Source organism: Chlamydotis macqueenii, chromosome 20, assembly GCF_036417535.1.
Source record: "Chlamydotis macqueenii isolate bChlMac1 chromosome 20, bChlMac1.mat, whole genome shotgun sequence".
NCBI lineage: Eukaryota > Metazoa > Chordata > Aves > Otidiformes > Otididae > Chlamydotis > Chlamydotis macqueenii.
In genome coordinates, this window is record NC_141575.1 from 4,870,041 (window position 1) to 4,894,306 (window position 24,266).

General features: G+C 43.3%; 2 protein-coding genes across 12 annotated transcripts in view; one reads left to right on the plus strand and one right to left on the minus strand.

Annotated features, from left to right (window-relative positions):
• TSC1 (TSC complex subunit 1) overlaps window positions 1–24,266 on the plus strand; it is a 61,696-nt gene that overhangs the window by 18,531 nt on the left and 18,899 nt on the right. For 5 of the 10 annotated variants that reach the window (XM_086764058.1, XM_086764056.1, XM_086764054.1 and 2 more), the window contains 5 exons: window positions 7,888–8,021; window positions 9,127–9,398; window positions 14,488–14,683; window positions 22,725–22,787; window positions 23,878–24,053. In XM_086764058.1, the coding sequence (XP_086620184.1) occupies window positions 23,948–24,053 (106 nt within the window). In that variant the 5' untranslated portion in view covers window positions 7,888–8,021; window positions 9,127–9,398; window positions 14,488–14,683; window positions 22,725–22,787; window positions 23,878–23,947. Of the gene's footprint in view, window positions 1–2,097; window positions 2,322–7,887; window positions 8,022–9,126; window positions 9,399–14,487; window positions 14,684–15,425; window positions 15,518–15,639; window positions 15,711–22,724; window positions 22,788–23,877; window positions 24,054–24,266 lie in introns of those variants that run through there. The other 5 variants (XM_086764057.1, XM_086764059.1, XM_086764062.1 and 2 more) reach the window with 5 other exon arrangements.
• GFI1B (growth factor independent 1B transcriptional repressor) lies at window positions 236–11,063 on the minus strand. Of its 2 annotated transcripts, none has more exons than XM_086764082.1 (7): window positions 10,905–11,063; window positions 5,239–5,363; window positions 3,587–3,733; window positions 2,763–3,025; window positions 2,354–2,491; window positions 1,735–1,900; window positions 236–1,314 (listed from the first exon to the last, which is right to left on the minus strand). In XM_086764082.1, the coding sequence occupies exons 2-7, from the start codon at window positions 5,351–5,353 to the stop codon at window positions 1,136–1,138; spliced, it is 1,008 nt and encodes a 335-aa protein (XP_086620208.1). In that variant the 5' UTR covers window positions 5,354–5,363; window positions 10,905–11,063; the 3' UTR covers window positions 236–1,135. The 2 variants fall into 2 exon arrangements, with proteins under 2 accessions (XP_086620208.1, XP_010117239.1); XM_010118937.2 differs by having other exon boundaries at window positions 5,239–5,367.

The following is a 24,266-nucleotide window of genomic DNA, read 5'->3' on the forward strand; positions in this document are numbered from 1 at the left end:
AGCAGAGCTTGGAGATGAACTGCCTCTTTACTCGTTCCAGTGCTTTGCTTCAACCCCTAGACCTGCAAGGAGGAGGAAATACCACTGCTCTGTTTGTATAATATTTGTAAGGTATTCACATGCTATGCCAATGTGTACAGGCCAGATCACTTCCTCCTTTTAAGAGTGGCTGGAGAGCAGAGCTCTGGCCCTTGACACTGACACGCAAGGGCCATTCCTGGCCGTGCAGTGACACAGCGCTGCCCAGGACAGCTCTGAGCCGGTATGTTCAGCATACAGTGAAATATTGTGGGACATACCAGCCTGGATTCCAAGAGCAGCCTGTCTCTCTTGCATGGTACTGAGACACGGGGCTTATTCGCTTATGCCTAGTGCTGTGGCATGGCTCCTCCTGGAGCTTGCCTGGTTGCCCCTAGCCCAGGGATCTCTGCAGTACGGTGCCTGTGAGGAATGCATTGAGACACCCTTGTTACCAGCTAGGGATAGGAGCTGTTTTCTCAGTATTTTCCTCCCACTTAAGGCTAAAAATACAACATGGTTAACTTGTCATTTGATCACAGTAAATGCTTAGCTGAAAGAAAATGACTTTAGGTGCCTGTTGCCAGAATTCGTGACCTGGGCAAGTCTCTGCAGAAGCCCTGTCCAAGTTGAACACAGCTCACTGAATGCAGTCTATTTGCATGCCCTAGCCTTATCTGCCTAACCATCAAAGCAGAACATGGTTATGGCACTAGCTTGGCACAGATTGTTGCTGCCACTAGTCCAGAAGTTCCCATCTCACTGCTGGTCAGTCTGATGAACTGAATTCTGCATACGGTGCAAATCCAGAGTAATAGGGACCTTGAGGGAATTCCTCTGAATTTGCACGTGAGCGGGTGATGTCAGATCTGGACTGGTACCTGTTGTAATTGGAAAGTGAGAGCTCCCACAAGTTTCTGTGTCATCTACTGGGATGCCCAAATCCCTGGGGTGGCAGAACATCAAAGCCAATGACATGAGTTTGCCAGTCCCCAGGGGAACATAGGAAGCTTTATGAGGTGGGCAGCCCCATGCTGGATGGAGATGCTGGGGAGAGTCTTCTTCCCTGGCGCATGCACTGGCAGTGGGAGCTCCAGCAAAGACCTGCAGCCGTCCCTCACTTGAGACTGTGTTGGGTCTCTCGGTGCCTCCGTAGATCCACCTTGCGCTGGAAGCCCTTGGCACAGAGCTCACAGCTGAAAGGTTTGAAGCCAGTGTGCTTACGGCTGTGAGTGATGAGGTTGGAGCTCTGGCTGAAGGCTTTGCCGCACACCTGACATTTGTGGGGCTTCTCCCCTGCAGGACAGAGAAGATGGTAAGAAACAGATGAGAGAAAGGAGGTAGAAATGTCCTTTAGCAGACTCAGGGTGCTGCCAGCCCTGCTGTCCTGCTAATGTGTCTGCTCTCTGATCCAGCACCAGAGGGTGAGAAGAACCAGAGGCAGTCCTCTCCAGCTCTGTTGCCCATGCCCTGTCTGCATCCAGGGCTGGGTACAACCATGAGGCTGGCCAATGCACCCTCCTCATCACACAGAGGAGGACGTGCATCTCTGATGCTCAGACCTTCTGCTGTCTTACTGCACAGGGAAGAATGACTTTCCAGTGCCTCTGGACACTTATCCTCGGACCAATATCTCTGTGTCTGGGGACTATGTATGTGTATCAACATGATGGACTCTAATTTGCATTTGCTTATTGGGAATATTTTGTTTCTCACCGGTGTGGATATAAGTGTGTTTCTTCATATCCGACTTCTGGTGGAAGCGCTTGCCACAGTACTGGCAGGGATAGGGCCGTGTGTCTGAATGGATCAGTAGGTGAGTGGAGAGCGTGGAGGAACGCTTGAATGTCTTCCCACACATCTTGCACTCAAAACTTCTTTCCTGTTAGGGAAAAAATCATGGGGTGTCTGGTTGCAAGACGTATGACGGAGCTTGAAGAGTGTTAAGAATAGTAGATTTGATAAGCAAAATTCCTCAGCTCATGGACTGATATGCTAAGTGCACTACAAAGAGAATGTGGGAAGGGTTACTTATGGAAATGGATTACATCTTGTGATTCAAACTCCTGTACCCTTTAGGAGGAGGCGAGGCACAGAAGAACCAGTAGCAACGGTCCTCCCCTCCCATCGAAGGAATTCTCAAGGGCAGTCTGAGATTTGTGAGACGAAGATCTATGATCTTCAGAGCTCCTATTATTGTCATTGGATGCTACAGGAAAGCCATCACGTTTGTAACCTAGGAAATGTCACTTCCTTTATAACAGAGTGAGCAACAGCTGAGGCCCAAGCACTCCTGAGCTCTGGTGAGCTGGATCTCTGGAAACATGCTACCCACCTGGGAGTGAATGTTGGTGTGCTGCTCCAGGCTTACAGCGTGTCCAAAGGTTTTGCCACATACTTCACAGGCAAAGGGCCGGGTCCCGCTATGAGACCTTCGGACATGGACCTCCAGTCCATGGGGAGTGGAGAATACCTGAAAAACAAAATGCCAGTGATTTTTGGACATGAGGCAGCTGTGTCTCCATCTCTGATTTCAATCCCTTCTCTTTATCTGATTCTTCCCTTTTAAGAGCCATGTGAACTGCATCATTCCTAGCGCCCTTGTCCCCTAGTCAGGAGAAAAAGTAGGTGTCCATTCTGAGCTGCATGCATTGCACTTTGGTGTAATCCAGTGAGACACTGATTTATGCAATGAAAATCACTCCAGGCCCTCCCCGTCCCTGAGATTCTCCTCTGTGACACACCTTGTTGCACTTCACACAGTGGTAGGTCTCCATGTCTGAGGAGTAATGCATGCTGTAATCCAGAGGAGGCTCAGCGCTTGGCAGGAGGTGGCTTCCATACAGGCTAACTGGGTGCTCCAAGAGGGCTGACTGCATGGTGGAAGACATCTGTCGGTAGCTGTATGGTAAATGGAAAGCATCCCAAGAAAAGCCAGTTTTGTAGAATGTAGGAGTGACTGTCGTGTTAGTGCAGTCCTTGATCTGTAGACCTGGGATGGCCATCTCTGGAGAGGGAGAGGGAGAAGTGAGTGTCATGCCACTGCCTGCAGCTAGGCACCAGTAAAAAAGTTCTCTAGGTACCATTCCCCCATTTAATGTGCTGCCTGACCTTGGGAGTCGCAGTTGGTAACTCCTTCATTGATTCAAATCTTTATCCCCCTACAAAGTTCCTATGATGACTTTGATTTCAATCTGAGGAAATATTATGGGAGAGGGGATGCGAAGGCAATATTAACTCCCCTACTAGCCCTGCTTCGTGTGCTGTTTGAACAAGTATCATGTGGCCACCCGCCTTGACCCACAGAGCACAGAATTGCATTAGTCCTTGAGATTTGGAGGCTCACTCATTGGGAATCATAGCATCATCCTTCAAGGAGATGCTGATCTAGACCAGAAGCATAAAGGGAAATACAGAATCCTCTTGATGAGCTCTGCCTGGGACAAGTTTGACCACTGATGTCAAAATAAAAGCTACCATTTACTGAAAATCTGGACCCAGCTGTAAAGAGCTCTACAAGCCAGCCCAGCCCTGACCTCTTTTGCAATTGTGGTCTTGGGTAGCAGACCTTGAGCTGAAGGGCCTGGCAGCATCCTGCTCGGGTACTGGACAGGGACACTTTCTTCTTTCAGTTCAGATGGGTCCTTTTCTTGTTTTGGAACCACACATTCTGGGTCCTGTTTCTTGACATCCTCCGATGTCTTGTCTCCTATGGCTGTAATGACACAGTAGAATCACAGTCAGTTTATTCTGTCTGTTGAGGCGGGGTTTGTTCTTAGGTATGACCTCATGCTTGAACACACGAGGCCATGCTCAATTCCCTGAATAAGTGCAGAGTGGTGCAATCAGCACAGCAATCAAGGTCTGTCCATTGCTGACAGAGGGAAATTCCGAGCAGGGTGAGATAGGCAAGGTAGAAAGGGGCAGGAAGAAGTGATAGGACACTTAATACCCTATAGAGTTAGAGAAAATGAACCTCAGAAAGGTTCATTACAGCCACATGTCTGTAAGAATCATTTCCCCATTTAAAACCATTTTCATTTGTGTGGATAACCAGCAATCACTAACTTATTAGCCTCCCCACCCCTCTCCTAAGAGTTCGGTATTGTTAACCTGACTTTATAGACAGCCAGGTAGGGAAGCGGAAAGAGGAGGTAACTGCTTATGCAGTTGCAAAGGTGACCAAAGAGCCTCATCTCCTGTCCACGCTCCTATTTCTCCATGCTCCAGAGACTAACCAGCACTTGCTAAAAGTAGACTTTATAGTAAGAATCTAAAATGGACAGAGGTTCTATACATGTGCTTCCTTTGTACTGGAGATGGGACTGGGCTGCTGAAGGACAGTATTCCTCTGTCATCCAAACCCTCTTGTGCTCCAGAGACAACAAATGCCAAAGGATGATGGCAGGAATTGAATTTAAAATATCGCCACCTTTCCTTTTGATCAAACTTATCATAGGGCTGGACTAATTTGATAGCCATGGCTAGAACAAAGAGTAAGTTGATCCTAGATTTGAATAAAGAAAATTTGAATGGTGCCTGAAGGAAGAAGATCATTTTCCCAGCCCTGGCACTGTATGGATGGCTGTGGGAGAGCATGGACTGGAGCCGAGTGAGGACGGCAGGCACAGGAAGAAGCAGTATTGGTTACTGTTAACATGATCTGTAGCAGCTGGCGCTTCATTTGGGAGTGTGTAGGACTCCTTTCATAGTCAGTGTTAGGACATCACTAGTATCTCCTCACTCTAGCTGTAACCTTCCTTGGAAATTATTGGAAGGAGGTCATAACACACTGAGGTAGAGAAGATGTAGGTCCAGAGAGAATGTGGGCAGTGAATATAGAACGATGGAGATCGAGGTGGCAGAGCTGTGAGTTTGTAGAAGACTGACAACGCTCTTTTCCCCAACTGTTAGTTGTATGAAATTGGCCATCTTTCCCAAATGTGACCAACTCCACACAGCAGTCTTCTATCTCAAATCTCCCCAGCAACCCAGCAGGAAACAAAGGGAGGATCTACATTTGGTTTCAGTGCAACAGTGTGGATTTGGCCTAGAGAAAGAGGGCACACAGCAGAGGATCGGTTTGTCCTTAGACTGACATCCCTGTGTGGAAGCCCTTAGCTGCTCTTTAGTTCATTCATCCTACTCCCTTAGCTTGCCTCCTCAATTATTGATTTGCCTTGGTGTATTCTTACAAGCTCAGTAGATGCATTGACTCACCAGTGAAGGGAGAGGTTATTGGATCCCACGTGAGTATAGGCAGGTCATCTTCCACAAAGCGATGCTGGTGATAGGTATGAGCCTTTTTGCTCTTCACCAAAAAGGAACGTGGCATTTTCCATTCACTGCCTAGGCAGAAACACAGAATAACGGCAAGTAAATCTCTATGGTTTGGGGAGGAACTTCTCATTTGTTCACCTAGAACATCAGCTCTGCAGGCAGCAGTGATGAGAATTAAAACCCTTCTGCTGGGGAGACAGAGGGTTCATCTCAAAGGTCTCTCCACACAGATGAAGAGGGAGGGGAGTGGTTGCTTGGGTTTAGGTGCTTGATGGATCTCAACTCTGGGGAAAACACAGAGCTGTGGGGAGGGAAAAGTGAAATAACTCACTGCTGGACAGTCTCTGCCACTGAATGCAGAGATGGGACAGCAGATCGAAGATGAGACTGCAGATTACAGTACAGTCCATAAAAATTACATTTCACAATCTGCTCCTAGGCTGAGGCACAGGATGACTGCTGTCTTTATATTGTAGGTGGGGAAACAGAGGTATGCTTAAATTGAGTGCTGTGTTACAGACCAAAACTGTTTCTCTGGCAAAGATACATCAGAACCCAAAATCTGTTGTGGCTCTCTGCTCTGGCTACAGGACACAGTGTGTCTCTGACCTTACCCTCTCTGAGAGCACGCAGTGGGGACTACGGGTTGAAGATCACCCCTTTGAGAAAGGGTCTGTCCTAGTGTTTGTACCGCGCTTAGAAGAGCGCAGCCCCAACTTTCTCTGTGAAATTGCTATGCAAATAATAATTACAGAAACAACATCAATAGAATCACAGAATGGTTTGGGTTGGAAGGGACCTTAAAAATCATCCAGGTCCAATCTTGCCCTGGGCAGGGACACCTTCCACCAGACCAGGCCACTCAAAGCCCCATCCAACCTGCCTTGAATGTTTCCAGGGATGGGGCATCCACAGCTTCTCTGGGCAGCCTGTGCCGGTGCCTCACCACCCTCATAGTGAAGAAATAGGAGACACAGTGGAAAATCCCCGCAGCCGTGATGTGTGGTGGGTTTCCTTCTTGTTGGCTGCAGCTTGAGTATTTTGTGTTCTGGCTGACAAACAACAGTCAGGCAGAGGCAGAGCAGAAGCGCTGGCTGAGAGAGGTTACCTTTTGGATCTGACTCAAATATCACAGACCGTTGAAATGACGGGTTAGGAACAAACATAAAATGCTGAAATTTAATCATACAAAATTCTCTTGCAATGCATCTGTTATCTTTACTACCCAGAACGCAGCCCGCCCTGTGCCCGCTCCCCACGGCTAGTAACTGTAGGCAGTATGACAACGGGCTCGATGCCGTGTGCTGCAATATCAGCTGGCGCCTTATTTGCATGTGTATTTGCATTTTCCCTTGTCATTGTTCAGGACAGTAGCACTAAAAGCAAATCTTGCTGTATTTCATATGAAAAGTCAGCAGCAAGTCCTGGCTCTCTGTTTATGGGAAAGGGTGTTATTAAGTTTTGTTTTTCCCTGAGAGCAGCTGAAGTGTAGCCTGCTCATTTACTAAAGAAAAAGAACAAAGTTTGCTCCTGCTAAGTAGGAATGACCTGGAATGTCTGTAAGTCAGGACAGGGCAGTGTGGGCTCCTGGAATCCCGAACACCCGGGGATGGAAAAGGTCTGCTTCCCAAGGTTCAGAAGTGCCCGCACTACCCCTACAACCTATATATAATGACATAGCCCAGTGCTGTTTGGTTTAAAGGTCCCAGGGCCAGATTTACAGCGGTGCCTACAGCTGCAGGTACATGTGCTGTGGAATTCACACAGGGAGGGCTGCTGTGGATGGGTGGGTTGCCAAGCCCACGGTTGGTGGTGAGAGTTAGGTGCTCACCAGCCCAGCTGCCTTTGGAAATGCATTACAGCTTAGCTGCCTTTTAAAATCTGGTCCAGGATTCCCACTGTTTCTTCCATGATTTCAGGGATAACTCTTGGTGTCTCTAGCCATTTTTTCTTACAAAATGACTCACGTAGGTTTTTTTTCGTATTTTCCCAAGAAATTTGCATGCATTTTGAGATGAATAAGAGAAAGCAGACACAAAGAGTAGATTTGTTAATTTAATTTTAGAAAGAGGACAAAACAGTTCTGAGAATCAACCGCACGTATGCCCTTGAGGGAAGAGACACTGAAGTACATTGCTGTATTTACTCTCCTGTAACTCTCTAATGAGGTCCCTTCTAGGTATCGTAAAGAGCATCTCTGCCTGGTGAAAGCCTGCGGGCGCAGAAATGCCTCCAGCTCGGTACAAACACAGGAGTGTTCTGCAATGGGTATAACCCTTCTAGCAGCGTGCTCTCTCTCTGTGCACCTCGCAACCAAGCAGAAGTGCTTAGCTCAGAGGATCTCCCTGCCTTTGGTCAGTCCCAGATGGGGTATCTGTGCATGGAGCTGCACTGCAGTATAGATGTGCCCCACGTTAAAGTCCTGCCACAAACCCTTTATACATGGAATTTCCACTCATGTCAAAGGGATTTTCCCATGTGGTGCGGCAGGACTATGTCCACAATGGAGGGCATTCATACCAGCAAGCTTTAGACATCTGATTTTTCTGCCTGAATTAACCAGTTAATTTCTCTGGGCTTCCTACACAGTGGAGGAAGAGGGTCCGGCAGCGAGTAACTGAATGTAGGGTGAAAGCCTGTACCAAACAGCGCCAGCTGGAAGAGTCACCCTCCCTGCCCACCGTGCAGAGGACCCCAAGGCATTACCCAGACAGCGTAGTCAGGTAAGTTAAAGGATTAGAGATGGGTGGCATAAGCAATCTTGCAGAGTTTTATGGTAGTACCCTACGCTAAGTACACAAAGGCACCAAGTACAGCTCCTCTTTTCTGATAGTGGTTGAAAGTAGATGCACATGAATCAATGGGATTTTTATGGATGTGTTTGCCCTAGCATACGTAAAAGTCAAATTTGGTCCAGTATCTTGACTGCTGATAAGGGCCTCTACTGAGCGCAACGATCTTTAATGCACTACTGAACGTTACAAAAGGAAGTTACCTTCCCCCACCCCATTTTACAGAGAAAACAGGAACTGGGAGCCCAAAGCATAGTTAATTAACAACTGCATTGGACTGTCCTTGTGATTCACACAGCCAGGTTAGAGGAAAGCCAGAAGCACAGATTGTGAGAGAAAAAATACTATCTCTACTTGAAACTCAAGATTACCAGCAGCAAGTGATCAGCTGCTCTAATGGCGAGCTATATTTCACAGGAAGAGTAGTGCTACAGACCACAGACCCCACTATGTCTTAAAGTCATTGAAGCTTCCGACAGAATGTATCTTCAACCTTTTGCTAAAAATTAAACTTTATTTTCATGGAGTCTGTTCTTGCCAGCCCCTGTGGCAGCAGTTTCTGCCTTCGCTGACAAGTGCACAAGGGAGTTCATTGCTTGGGAAGGAGTACCTACCCAAAATGCACATGTTGTGGCATTTTTTTGATTCAATACAGAATATAAAATGAGTAGCTGGCTAGAATTGACATTCTTATTTGTTTGGCATTCATGTAGCTGTACAATAACATTGTAATAATCTGCCTTGAGGAACAGCTAGCCAAAATGATCCATGGGGAAAAAACCCTGCTTCACTATTTTGGGTACCTAACTTGAAGCACCTTGGAAGGGCTTCTTTTACCAGTTACAAATTCCCCAGTCAGATCTGAAAGCGGACCCAGCATTCACGGGTTCCCCTCCTGTGTTCAAACTCAAAGTTCCTTCATCCTCAATGATGTTCTCTGGTGATTTTGTGGACTATCACATGTAAAAATGTAATGTAATACTGAAACATGGGAGATTGTGCAAGAACCAAAGTAAAAGGGTTGGTTTTTTTTTAGGGGATGGTTTCTGACTTCAGGATCCTAATTTCACTTGGTCCTGTGCTCCTCGTGAAGCCCTAACGCCCACTTCACTGTATGGCAGCTCTCGATACCCAAAAAGACCGGATTGGGTCCTTTGATACAATTTAGAAGAAATCTGTATTCCTGATGAATTAGGTTACGGAGCTGTTCTCTCTGATTCCTTCAGAGACTGTTCATGACATGAAACACTATTTGGGAGAGGTGTTTGCAGGATTGCGCCTCGATGAATCAGGAACCCAATTTGCAGCGTAAGTTCCATTCTAAAGCTGACTTTCATTTTCCTCTAAGTTCAAGTAATCCTATTTTCAAATTTACAAGATTAATTGTAGAATTGAAACTCTTTTTTTTTTTTTCCCCACTACACTCAGCAGAAATACTTAATTTTATCTTACAATTGATATGTCTTTGTATACACTGATGAGTGCACAAAGTTTTAGGCTAAAAGAGGCTTATTTCTTTCTGATTGCTTAATTTATACTTAAATCTTAATATTGCTTTCTGGCAAAAGTGAAGCTTCCAAAAATAAATAGTTTGTCTTTTGGAAGACTACATTTTTAAAGAAAAAAAAAACACAAACCAGAACACAACCTGTATGTGAAACTTTTAAGAGCCCGAATAAAAAAAACAAGTTTTATGGACTCCTGACTCTTTAAATATAGAATTATATTCAAAATTAATTCCAGTTCTTTACAGCAAAATTAATCATGTCTTCACTAGTCCACCCTTGCAAAATCAAATGCACTTGGGGCAAGTAATTTGAATGCAGTTTTTTTAGTGGAAAAATGAGCAGAACATTTTTCATTCTTGTGGTAAGACTGGACAAATAAACATTATGGCAGGGATAACAAATTATGGTGGAAATCTTGTCCATGAAGTGGAATGGAAATGCTTGTACATCTGTAGTATCTAGAAAAAATGTTTAGAACATAATGGCAGCATTTGTTTTTTGAAAAACTCATTTAGCTCCTAGTGATGCTGGGAATGCCACTGGCTTTAGCAAATTTTGCCTTAGGCTTCCATGGATAAATAGACTTACGTAGCGCAATCTAACAAATTCTGTATCCCCTTAACGTATAGATGCACTTACTGTGTGAACTTGCAAATCATTTGTGTTCCTGCTTAATGTATTGAATCAATCTGGTGGTATATGAGGAGCATCTATAAATAGCTAATTCCATGTGCTAAAAATGGTTACGCTAATCAGCATATACTTAGAAAGGATGGGAAAATAATAAGATAAAAGATAGATTTGAAGAAAAAAATCCTGAACAGGAGAGACTGAATTCTTGTCTAGCAAAACTGGCATAGATTAATTGATGTCAGCAGAGGTGTGCTGTTTTCTGAATTTAAAGGTATGGCCCTATAAAAGAGCAATTAAAAGAAAAAATATAGTACACCCTCTCCTCAATGCTTAAGTACGAAAGTCTACATCTAGAAACTATTCCTGCTGCCTGGAGCTTGCTGGGATGCAGGTATCTGAGACCATTGTCACATCTTTTATATTTTGTTCTACTATCACCATTTTCACACATGAGAGTGAAGTAAGTATATGGTATATAATTTTAAAAGGTTTGACTCACTTGAATTAAGTGAACCATTATCATAAAGGAATCCTCAGGACAAGTGACTTACACAGTAGAATATGTTACGTATTTGCAAACACAAGCAAAGAAGAAGAAAAAGCTTAGAGAAACATATGAGAGAAACGAGAAAAACAATTAAATTAGAAGTCTTTAAAAAAATAAATAAATCACCTGTTTGGGGGACTTTGCTTTACTGGATTCGCCTTGAAATCTCCCCAGACAAGCGAGATGTCGTCTTCTCTCTGGACTCCTCTTCCACTTTTTCACTTAGTCGCAGTCTGCTGAAATAGATACTTCTCCTTTTTTCTCTCTGTTTTTTTTTTTGCCCCTGTTCCCCTCCCTGATTTTTCAATCAGATTATTTGTGTCAAAATCTGGCGGTGAAGAAACAGCCAATAGAGAAGCAGAGCCCAGAAAGTATTTGCTTATCAAAACTTTCCAGGACTTTGAAAACTTGAAGAGAATTGACGACGATGCCCAGCTCGAAACCCTAGGGGCAGCACCCTTCACTTTCTGGGGCAGCTTCGCCTTCTGCAGGAATACTCCTCTGTCATATTGACAAAGAGCATGACACAGTGAAATAATGTACCAAGCAGACATTTGTTATTTTGTTTTTTCTTAAAAAAAAAAAAAAAAAAAAGAATAGCTCTTAAGAAACCTGTATTTTTACACACATTCATCCACACATCATATCTTCCACAAACAGACACACCATCTGTCTCACATACACACACTCACATACTCCAGTCTCATAAACAAAACCATCTAGCACATATGCACAAAATTATTTTATTCCAGAATGGATCTTTTATCTCTCCAATTTCCAAGGAAAAATGAATAAATACTTGCACAGTAATAACTGCAAAAGATGTGTGTTAATCAGCTTTCATTTTCCTAGGCACACGTGTGTGCAACCCGTACATATTTTAGGCATTGCTCTATCTATATACAGCTCTATATAGGATATAAATATAGATTTAAGAAAGCTCATTAAGCAAGCTCATTAACAAGCATCTTTGCAAAAAGCTCTTCAAGAGCAATAATAAGAATTTGCACTTCTATCACTTGCTTTCAAGAAAGGTTTGAAAATGGATTTGCAAATGTGAAACAGTTGACGGCCAAACCCCCCTGTAACAGCAGGGTGGAAGGAGGGAGAACGAAGCAGAGTGACTTTTCTCAGATCACCTGGTTGATCTCTAGCAGAGGTGGGAACGGGAGCTGGGGAGCAGTGATTTTCTTTTGAAAATCCTTGGACACGACTCTTATTTGGGGACAAACAAGGAGACCTGATCTCCCCAGAGGCTGGGCAGAGGGGAGTAATTCCTTGATTTCACCTCTTCTCCGATTTTCATGATCTTCCTGACTGTGCAAGTGCGCAGTGGCATGAGCTGTATGTGCTCTCAGTTATCCCCTCCCGCACTTACAGCACATCCTGCACGGCTGGAACTGGGACAGCAAAGATGCTTTCTGAGAAGTTTATAATTTCAGACGTACATAAGCATACATGCAGCTGTTGAATGCCAAGTCCTGGGACATCGCCATCAGAGAAATGCCTTTACAGCATGCAGTTTTTCTGCTTTCAAACACATTTCACTGTTTTCTACAGTTGGTTGCGTTGAAGCAGGACTCAGCTGAGTCCCTTTTCCCACTGCGGCTCGGATGGCGAGAGCACTAGGAAGCAATAACCATTTTTCTGCCCTGCAACGGGGTCGGTTGTTGGGTGGTGTTTCCCTGATGGAGTAGATGTGGTCCAGAGACACTTCAGATTCATAGCAGAGGTATTTTGCATCCCGCCGTGGCAGGCAGTGGTGCCAGGCGTGCTGGCCCTAGCACTCTCTGCCGGGACAGCCACAAGTCACAGCTCTTGTCGTTGTGCCCCGTCATTGCCCAGTGGCACCGGACAGGCTGGGCAATGGGTTTTGATGCGACTTGGAGATAGGAGTGTAGGTTTCACTCACATTGAGAAAGATTAGATTTTCATCTTAACCCATCTGCCATTTACTGAGCATAATTAATTCTTGTTGTTTATAGAAGCAAACAATCCCTTTTCCCTCTCCCTCCTCCCCTCCTTATTTATCTAGCTGGGTTTTGCATGAAAGAAACGTTCCCAAGGCATTGTGCTAGCAAGCTGATTTGCATCCTCTTAAACGCAGGCATTGCAAGGATTACATTTCCCGCTACAAAAACAAGCATTGTAACAGAAAACCAAAATGTACATTGCAGCTTCAGGGTTTCATATGAAGACAGTTACAGGAATTAAACAAAACAGGAAAATGACAAGCTGCTGAAAGGACTGAGATGTTATTTTATGAAACATTGGAGCCAGCTTTTGCGAGCACCCCTGAGCACAGACTTCCCGCTGACATAAAGTGCAAATGGCTACAGAATGTGGCTCTAAAACTAGAATCAGTAAAAGCAAATCAGCCACACACATACACACAAAAAAACCTACAGAAAATGAGTTATACAAAAAGTCTAGTAGCACAATCAGTCAAACCTTGCCGGCTAGCTGATTTGAGAGGTGCTCCAAAGAACATTAGGCACAGTCCTTTGGAGGAGGATGACAACATCTCCCAGCGTCATGAACCTGTATAAAACATCTGTATCAGCTGTTCTGCTTTCCCAAGTAGCCATCCTCTCACAAAACCCAGATATAATTGCATACAAACTGATCCCTGGGATAATGAAACTGTCTTTTATGACTATTATCACTACACTAGAATGCCTGAAGAGAGATGGGGACAGTGCTGTGTCTGCTTCGGCTCGCATCTACCCCTTTTCCCTTTATTTTATTTCAGGAGTTTCTAAGGAGCAAACAGTTGCAGCATGGGGGCGCAGTCAGCTATCACCTTGGCTTGTTGTGTTCTTGCTGTTCCCTAGATTTCTGTTTATGGCTTCTGTTAAACTTATCACCTCCCCTTTCCATTGAAATCGCCAGCAAAAGGTGATTTATGCAAGCTGAAGGAAAAAAGAGAGATGCTTTTTGGGCCAGAAGGACCTTTGAGCTGACCCCGTGTGGTCATTCTTATTTTATCTTCTTCCTGTTGATACAATTTTCGCTGTTCTCCCTCTTCTTGTTTCAGGGCCAGCAGAGAACGGAGAGCCGCAGAGGGCTTATCTGGGCTCACATAAGCTTGTGCTGGCCCTGACCCACACACGCCATCGTGGATAGGCAGCGAGTTCTGCTTGTGTTCAAGGACAGTTTAATTTTGTTTATTGCCATGAGCTCTTATTGCATGTCATACACTCCAGTGCATCTTCAGTAAAGAGACTATTAAATGTATAACTCAGTAATAATAAACAGGTTAATTATTACACATCATGTCCATTCTAATGTAGTTGTTTTTCCCTTTCCAATCTAGCAGCAAACCCCTCCTGCAGCATCCATGTTTCTTTGTCAATTTGAATGTTACGGTAATTAAGTCACAGTAAAATAACACGACTAATTGCTTACAGCTCTTTTCTGGAGCTCATCCTAATTTCCACTCTTTTCTGTGGCAGATTAAATAAACATGTCTTATGCACAGCAGGGAAAAAAAAAATGCCATCACTCAGTCCAGGCTGCAATAAATATTAATTGCCATGTATAAGGCAGGACTAGATTAAAAACATGCTGGCTCCAAGCAACTCTATCTCATCCAGAAGCAGGATGACCTATTGCAGGTGCAGCGTGAAGAAACGATCCTGCAGAAGTTAAACATCAACCGATACTTCTCAGATGGGGTTCTAATCTGCTTTTATTTTCTTACACCTAGTTTCTGCCTTGCAAATTTAATGTCCGTGATTCCTACTGGCATTTGAGGACAATTCGTTCGGATTGAAGAGTGAGATCCGCAGCTTGCCAAGCACCCTCCTTGGAAATGCTGAGACCCCGCCAGTCTGGGGATTGAAATATTGAGTTGAAAATCTGTTGTGGCACATAAAACTGAAGGCTGGCAAACCTGCCCCGAGGTAATTTCCATTCTTCTTTCCTAAACTCCAGATTTTCCACAAGGAAAAAATAAACCTTATCCAGAAGGAAGGGTGAAATGTTTTATGTTATATAGTTGCTGCATTTCAGAAAAAAAAAAAAAATCCTTATCCATGGTTTGCATGAAGTGTTATGGAATCCAAAATGGGAAGAATGAAATGAGCTTTGTGTATTCATCAAGTAGAAAGCAGATAAAATTTTGGGTGCCTGCCCTAGAGTTTCCTCCTTGGGCTCGTGCAGTACGGTACGCACAGCTGTCCCGTTAATGTCACTCCACACACACAGAGGCACTTTGAGACCTTTTATTCCCCTTCGGCACATCCACGCACTTATAAAACGCTTTCGGGCAGGAGCCTGGCCCAGGCTGGCGACGCGGCCCGCGGACCCGCCGCACGCCCGCCTCAGCCGGCCGGTCCCGAGGGCGGGCGGGCGAGGCACCCAGGGTCCCGATCCACACCCCCGGGCGCCACAGCCCGCTCGGTGGTAGAGAGGAAACACGGCGCCCTTCCCTCCGGGGAGCAACAGCCCGCCTCGGGCCGCCGTTCCCCGGGGCGGCCGCCGCGGCCCCCCGCCCCCCCACCTCAGGCCGGGCCTTGTTTACCGGCCGCCGCCCGGCCCCGCCCCGCCTGACGTCCCCGCCGCCCGGGGCTCCTCCCGGCACCGCCCCCCGAATCACGCGACCTCTTCGCGGCCGCATCGCTGCCGCGCTGAGATACCTCCGCTGCGGGAGACCGGGTGGGAGCGGCGGCTGCCCCTCCGCTCCTGCTCCCCCATGGGGAGAAAGGCCCTTGAGGGGAAAAATCCCGAGTGGGGCGGTGAGGGACCGGGGCGGTGTCGGGCGAAGGGGGAGTGAGGCGGCGGGGTGGGACTAATTTGTGCAGCGGAGGGATTCGAGGGGAGAAGCGCCCTGTGAATGGGGATGGGAGGGGGAGGCAGGGCCAAGATGGCGGCGCCCTGTGGGCTAGAGGAGCCCTGAGTGGTAAACAGCTGAGGGGAGGAGAAGGAGAGGTGAGTGCGCTGGGCCTTCTCCTTCCTCCCCCAGCGGGGCGAGAGCGGAGGCAGACGGGGACGGGGGGGCGGCGAAAAGGAGGCAGGCAACAGAAAGAAGGGGGAGGCAGGGAGAAAGGGCTTGGGGAGGAGGCGGCAGGAGTAAAGGGAAGGGGCTGGGGGATGGGGAAGGCGAGGGTAAAGCCTGGTGAGGGGGGCGATGTCCCTCCTCCGTCCCTTTTCCTTCTCCCCCGTCAAACTTGCCCTTGGTCGCTGCCCGCTCCCGCCGCGGCGAGGCTGCCCAGGAGGGGCCGGGGGCGCTGCCCCCCCCTCCCCCAGCCAGCCCCTGTTTAATTTTGCGGGGTTTATCGAAAAAGCTTCAGCACCTTCGTTTCAAACGCTGACTGGCGATTTCCAGACTTCTCCCGCCTCAGTCCCTTGCTGAGGAGATTCCCTTCTCCTGGGCTAGGCATTAGAGCAGTTGTTAAAAGTCTGTCCCCCTGGTGAGGAAGACTTTTCTTATTTCCTTGCTCGTAGGTAGGTAATGTGAAGTCAGGATGTTGTTTACTTCTACAAGAAGACATTCTGCTTCCTGTTATAACAAAGAATTTGGAAGACTGCAGTTCTGAAGTTTTCACCCTTTGTTTGCTACGGATGCAGCCTCTATCATTGTTTTATCAGTTTAGTCAGTGCTTCTCTCTTTGTTGTTTGTTTTCTTTTTTTCGGTTTTTTTTTTTTTTTTAACGAGTCTTTTGCAAGGCAATGAGTGAGACAGAGAACATGCCTTAAAGGAGTATATGATTCAAAACCCATAGAAATTACAAGAAACTGCGATCAGGTTTTGCGTGCAGAACTTTTTCCAGAACTGTTGTTCCCAGAGAACCTTCCAGTGGATGCTAATACAGAAGGTTTTAATTCTTTGTCTGGTCTGATCCTGTAGTTTCCTGAGATCAACTTCTGTGGCAAGTTGTTAGAAATCTGTCATAATCAAAGCACTACTGAAGTAATCCCATTAGGTGGAAAAATTCCTCTTCAGTTTGCATGTGTGAACTAGAAACTGAATCTTTGGAAACTCAGAAAGTTTTAATAATTAGTACAAGCACTGGGAATACATACTTCTGTCTGCAGTTTACTTTGCTAAGCAGTGATAAGGTACTCTGATTATTAGAAACAACAACACAACATTTAAGCCTAAAATAAAATAATGGGCTTAAAATCCTTTGTTCAGTAAAACACACTTTTAGTTCATTTTTATTTGTTCTCTTTTCAGTTTTTCAACAGCCTAGTCAACCCACTACTAAATTGCCTTTGTGAAGAGTTGCATCTGTTACTTAGATGAAAACATATAATATCTAATGTGTCATGAGATAAATTTTAATTGAAACGATTTTATCTTTGGCTGTGTTTCATTCTGGCTCCTTAACTCTTTGCTACTTGAGAATTTACTTTCATGGTGACTGATAAAAAGTAGGGTTATTTAAGGGTTCCCACATGGGATATATTGTCCAATTGTGGATGTTTTGTTGTATGAACAAACATTTGACTTAATAACTATTAGTAGTTTGACATGAATGGTGTCTCTTAATTAAAGCTGAACTGCTGGGATGTTGATTTGTATTGATCCCTGAAATTCTTGCAGCTGCCAAACACCTTGTGTGAGCTGGCTGTGTGATTACCAGTCAGTCTCTGAAAACTGAGTAGCCTATAACACGTGTGCACGTGTGCATGCACAAACATATATATATGTTTTCTCTTTGGAAAAGATACTTTCTGTAATAAGCAAATCAAATAATCAGAGCGCTTCTTAATGGTGGAGGCAGGGGAGGGGGACTAGATTTTGTGGCATGTTGCAAGCAGGTGTATATTTTCTGAAAGAATATTACAGCTTAGGCTCTTGGTCTGGCATGTAGCTGCTGTATTTTCATGTAGTTTAATAAACATAATGAGGACAGGAATACTTCCTTTGTTATCATAAGCATTTATTTGGGTAGCACGTTAAGATACAGAGCAAACTTCTTGCGGTGGTGAACTGCTATCACTTTCCTGGATAGTATTCTTTTTTGGTTTTGATTAAAAAGTTACACCTCATTTGATAATGTTCTGTGTAATGCCTACTTGGAGTAGTTAAAATGCCTCAACTAAGTACAATGGATAGTTTACAGCGGTTTCAAGATTTACCAGATTGCAGCCTAACTCTTTGAATATGTTTAAAGGTTTCTCTTGGTGGCAAAAATACTGCTGCAGAGGTGTAGGTGGTCTTGCTCCTTGTGTTACTGCGAAGTCCAGAGCTCTCTGTTTACCTGCTCATAGTTTTGAAATGATTTCTTATTTGAACATGCTCTCCTTGTGTGCTGTTAATTAAATTGACATAGAAAAACAGTGCCTGTTCTTATTTATTTATTTACTAGTAATATATGCAATTATGTGTAAGGAATTGAAATAATTCCCTTTCAGCTTAGTAACGGGCTTGTTAGCATGGCTTCTGCCAAAGGGTTAAGTGTCAGCCCTGCCATGTCTGGGCTTTTTTCAGCATGGATTGCTTTTAAACAATTTTTCATCTGACAGAAATTTAGTGGGTAGCAATTAGCATAGCGTATTAGTGCAGCATAGTTTCAAAAGACTCTGAAAATCTGATGAATGTTATCTCTTTTTGTTTGGGGTTGTTGGGTTTTTGTGGTCTTCCTGTTCCTGCATAGTTAAGCACCTGTAAAAACTACGTTAGAATGTATATAATAACGAATTATAATCATAAATAATTATCAAGTTTAGGAAAGGAGTCTCGTATCAGATCTTAAAACAAGCAGAAAAATATGGGCTACCAGAAGAAGCCAGACAGCTTCAGTCTTTAAAAATTAATAAATAAATAAAATTAATTGTAATGATCAGTTTCAACTGAGGTTTAAAGTGTTTAGAGTTATTATTTCGGTCAGGTGAAAAAATGGAGCGATCAGATGCTTGCTTTTGCCACTGGTGGTTTTTCTCCCTACTGTGACTTTTCATCCATTGCTTATGTCATTCATTGTTTGTATCATTTCTATAATGGTAGTGTTTACCTGTGAAGAAAATATAAAATATAAAATCGAGTATTGTTAGGAAACGTAGAACAGGGTTGGATTTTTATATGTCAGATAGGAGGGAGTGAGGCTCATCTTTTCATGACAAAAATTTCAAAGATCTGAGTGAGAAGGCCTGCTTTGTTGTCAATCTGATTTTTTTTCTTTGAAAAAATGATTGCTGTGAAATACTTCGTTCATGGCCTCTGCCAAAGCAGTATCTGAGGATCTTACTTTACCTGGAATAGAAGTGGGATGGCAAAGTGTAAGTCTTGAGGTCTGGCTTCACTTCATTGCTGTCCGCAGTGGTCTTCTGTTGCTGAAATCCCCCATTTACTGGCACGCCCCAAATTTACCTTACGATTAATGAAGAGGGATGAAGTGCTGATGTTGATCCCACACACACCGCCCCCCAGAGTAAGTGCTTCTGGTGTCTGAATTTGTGTGTTACAGCAAATGCTAAGGACACTCTGTGAGGAGTGTGCGTTTCTGTTGTGTCCCACTCCTCCCCACCCCTCAGAGACGCATAACTGGCACTACCAGCTGCTTTTTCATTTGGCTTGAGATAAAAATACACTGAACAGAAGAACATCTTCTCTTGACAGAGATACTTATAGAAGTCGTAATCTTTTCAAATACTCTGCGATCTCGTTCTCTATTTAGCCTTTTCCAATGAATATTTTTACAGTATTTTCTTTTGTCTTGACTTTGTAGCTTAACTGTATTGTGTTATGGTTAAGTTAGCTCCTGAAAAAAATTTTAAAAACAAATCAATTCTTGGCTTGTTGGGCTCTCCCTTTTGTCCTTTAAGCTGGCTCCAAAGTTGTATTGGTACTTAAAATTAATATTTCTTATTAAAATTTGTCTTTATTAAGTTTCTTGAATATAAGAATGCAAAGTTTGCTATTGGTGTTTATATCTTCCAGTGAGATTAAAATGCTGCATTTAAAAGATATTTAAACAGATTTTTTTTTCCACTCTTACCTGTCTAATGCCTTGGATCTTTTACATAAAATTAATTAAAAAAGTTAGTGAAGAATCAGTGACTCAAACCATATGGAAAAGTTACTGACTTTGTTTTAATCCTGTCAGTTCCAAATATGGCTACAGGGATGTGGAAATCCTTCTAACAGGGGAATGATTGTAATAGCTAGGGATGGAAGCATTAAAGAGACTCATCTTGTATAGTGTGTATTTGAGAAGAAAGATGTGGTTGTGATGATAGCGTAAAGATTTAGGGGAGACCCTGTTCAGTGCAGATGTTGTATCAATCCCAGGTTCAAAGTGCTGTGGCATTCAATGGATGATCTCGCTGTTTTACAAGGCAGTGGAAGTTCCTTAACCTGGCCTGTCCTGAGTTTCTTATCTACAAGATTTGAAAATCACATCACAGGTTACTGGTGCGACTGGTCATAAATCACACCGATACCTTGGCCCCTGGGAACTACCAGAATGCAGTGTTTTCTGGTTTAAGTTGAAAGCCTGTTGCCGGTAAACTAGTTATGCAGCTGTCTTTGCTTAAAAAAAAAAAAGCATGACACGATTTAAGACTATTGCTGGAATTTCCTGGTTTGTTCATTTGTGCTGGGCATCACAGACCCAATATAATTAGAGGATCTTAGTCTTACTTAGGATTTCAAATCTGTTCCTCACAAATGACTTTACAAGAGGTCCTGCACTGAGAAAGCTGTGATTTGGTTTTTTAAAACTGTAACTATTTGTGTATATCAGGGTGACAGCATTACACGAGCGTTTATATAACTTCAGCAGATAAGCTTTCCACCTAGAGAAGTGCCTGTGTGTAATATTGTCCCATTTCCATGCATGCTTTGGAATACTTACATTATTTTCAATACTGGCTTTTGGAGTGGAGATTGTGCCGCTTTGTGTAAAGTACTTCATGATCAACTGGTTGACAAGTTTATTTGAACTATACTGAATTTATTGGCACAAGGTCACTTGAGCCATCTGTTGTAATTAGATTAGAGAGCTTGGGAAATTAATAGTTACCCACGTGTATAGTTATTGACAACTGAGCTTGTGTTATCAACCTTGTTTGTATCTGATTTTAGTGTTTGTGTGTGCCATCAGGCCAGTAGCATAAAGCTGAACCTGACTTCCAGAACTCATCTAGACTGTCTGCAAAGGCATGTTTCTTGATTCCACCATGCTGTAGTTTTTCCTCTGGCAATACCAGAGTTACAGAAACCTGTTGTTGAGGTTTTTACTGGTGTGATGAAGATCTGATCCAAGTATAATAATATTACTAGAGGAAAATAAGAAATAAAGGCATTGTTTTCCCTCTAGTAGGGGACAAAGAATCAAAGAAAAGAGAGTTGACAATGTATTTATGGGGTAAAAAAGCTGTTTATACTGCCTTAATTCTCAAAACAGGTTTTGCTTGCAGCTGATCTGGGGGTGTGGTCATGCATCTCTTTTGTTAACAAGACTTTAAACAACTCATTCGTATTGCTTAGGAAGGAGAATCTATTGCTTAACCATAACTGACACTGTATCCTGATAGAAATGGAGGCACCTACGTTAGCAAGCTCTTTACAGTCTCCAAGATATTATTTGCTGAAATAAAGGAATAGATAGTAGTAAACTGTTTCCCCATATGTAGTTCTGCATGCATTCTGGGTATCTCAGTGTAACTGTAATTTAGTAAATTAAGTATTACAGCAGTTACTAGAAACTAAAAAAGCAGTTAACTCCTGAAAATGAGTAACAAAGTGGAAAGTTGACTTCTTTGGTTGCATGGATGAGTGAGTGGCTTTAAACTTTTTGAAAGGATGGTGTCACTCTTTGAACATTGCTGGCCTTCTATACAGCAAGCTCTTTGAGGAAGAAGTCGAAGCTTGGAAGTCTGCACAATGTAGAGTTAAAAAAAAAAACCACAAAAACAAAAAAAAAACCAAACCAGAACCTGAAACCACAGTAAATCTCAGCCCTAATCTTTTTGGAAAGCAGACTGAGATCCATTCTGTGTTTGAGTAAAAAGCAACTCTTTTCCCCCATTCCAAGTTTCTATTTTATTACCTTTAGTTTAAAGTCTTGCTTACACTACCAGTCAGTTTTAAGTCTGCAGTTTTTAAGATCTTGCCAGTATGGGGCGTGAAAAGAAATAGCATTTAAATCTGAAACACTTCAATTAGCAGACTCTGCTAGATGCTTGTAGATGAATTGAAATTTTATTTGGACTGTTCAGCTATGCAGCTATTATAGTTGAAAACTGAGGATGAGAGTTTTTTTTGTGTTCTGGAACTGTGATTACTGGAACACTTCAGGAAAGTTTGTTGCTAATGAAATGCCTGTTGTGAGTGTGGTGCCATATTATCTATCACCTTTGAATTTGCAATCAGTGCCAGATTAAGTAAGCTGATGTCTTGTGGCCCTAATAAAAGTGACCTTGGGCTGTTCTGCAGCTGCAGAGTGATATGTTGCAAATGACAAAGTTTACCAGTAGACAAGTTAACTCCTGCTGTCCAGTAACATTGTTAAACATAAATTTTCAAGAAAGTAAAATGTATATAAGTAAGCACAGCATTATAATTTAAAATAGAGCACTGGTAGTCCTTGGCTGTTGTCTAACAATATTTTGACTAGAATCTAAAGACTTAAACAATTACAGTAATTACTCTATGTTCAGAGTGTAGTAGGATGAGAGAAAACTTCTTTGTGTGTAAGATTTTACCTACTGTAAATAAAGCGCTTTAGCAGCTTTTGAAGCCTCACAGTACACAACTGCAATCTTGTGAAAGCCATCTACTTGGAGGCACAGCTTAACTTGTGGACAATTCTGGAAAGGGCAACTGCAACACCTTTTTGTGTTTTTCAAACTAAGAACTGGCTTTCCACACGAAGGAGCTACATAGCTCTGCTGTGCTTAGTAAAGAACTTAATGCTGTTCTGAATATAGAAGACTTGATAAGGAAGAAGTAAATTATACCTGCTGTTAACCACTTCATACTTTTTTTATTAGTGATCATGAAAGGTGTGTGGCTGGCAGCATTGCAGACAGAAGCTCAACTCGTCCACAGAACAGGTGCTGTATACACAATTGCAGTAAAAAAAACCCTTGTGTGTAAACTTGGTACGTGTCAGTCTTGCCTTCCATAGAGGAAGTAAAAAATGTATGCTAGCTGGAAGTAGGAGGAAAGAAGAAACCCTTCTAATAAAATCAGGTGCGATGTGAAACCAGATTGTTTTTGCCACTGGGAAAGGTTCATCATAGGATGAAGAAAAACTTGATTAATTTTGTGTTAGATAGATGTGAAACCTGAATCCCTCCCTTGATGGGATTATGGCAGGTAGAAGGGGAGGAATATGCAAAAATCCATGGGAGGAAGCCAACCTAAAAGCCTGAAATGGCTTGGATTTACTCCTGCTTAGTATTGTGAAGCTGACCAGTGATATTGTCCGCACCCTGTTTGCAGAGTTTTTGATACATAGTGCACAAGTTATACATGTGAAAACAAGGTATATTGTGCTGCTAAGCTTGTGATCTAGTGTGCACAGGGTAGTTGAGGAACAGCAGCTGTAGTCACCCTAACTGAGTTTCCTAACAACTGCAGCTTGGCCACGTTGCAAGTATTAAAGCCCAAATCTATTAGTATGCAATAATGCAAAGCCGAGGGCAGTGACTTTCTAATTTAGCCACAGTAGTAGAGAAGGATCTTGAGATGCGCATTTTCCCCAGAGTGCAGAGCACTGTGCAGGGGACTTAAAAGGTTGGTCGAGGAGGAATTGCTGTAAGAAAGTGAGAATGGAGTGATTCCAGGGAGCTGTCTGCATTTTATTCCAAACTTTAGTCTTAGTTGGCTGACCTGGAGAGCAAATTAAAAAAATATGGTAACAGAATGCTCTGACAGTCTATATATGCTAGCCAAGGTCTTCCACAAAACAGATGTCTTTTTTAAAAAGATGAAGAAAAACCATGCTCATGACTCATTGGCTTCTTTGTCAGCGTTTCTCTTACAGCTTTTATTGCAGGTGTATAAACTCTAGCAATCCTTTCAGTGTAAAGATGTTAAATGGACAATTTAGAAAAAGAAAGGGAAATAGGGAAGTGATGAGGGATTTAAGATGGAAAGGGAAAAAGGAAAGCTCATTTATCTTCAGTCTCTTCTCTCTAGTCTGGTAGAGAGGCACCAATGAGGAACTTCCTGAAATTTTAACCTCCACATTCATGTCAGTACGTGCATCATGGCACAGCAAGGAAATGTTGGGGAGCTCCTCTCAATGCTGGATTCTCCAATTCTGGGTGTCCTGGAAGATATAACAGCTGCGTTCAAAGATAATCTCATCTGTGGTATGTATCTTTTTACATAATTCAAGGAATTTGCTTTTACACCAATAAAGATAGAATAATGTTGTTTTTTTTTTTTCTGTCAAACATAGTCTTTGCAAATGCAACTTGAAAGAAACTCTTGATATTTGAGTTTGAAATTGCTTTAAGGATTGAGGCGTCTCTTCAGTCCATTTTGCTTAATGGCATGCCTCTTGCTAGGTCTGTTATGTAATT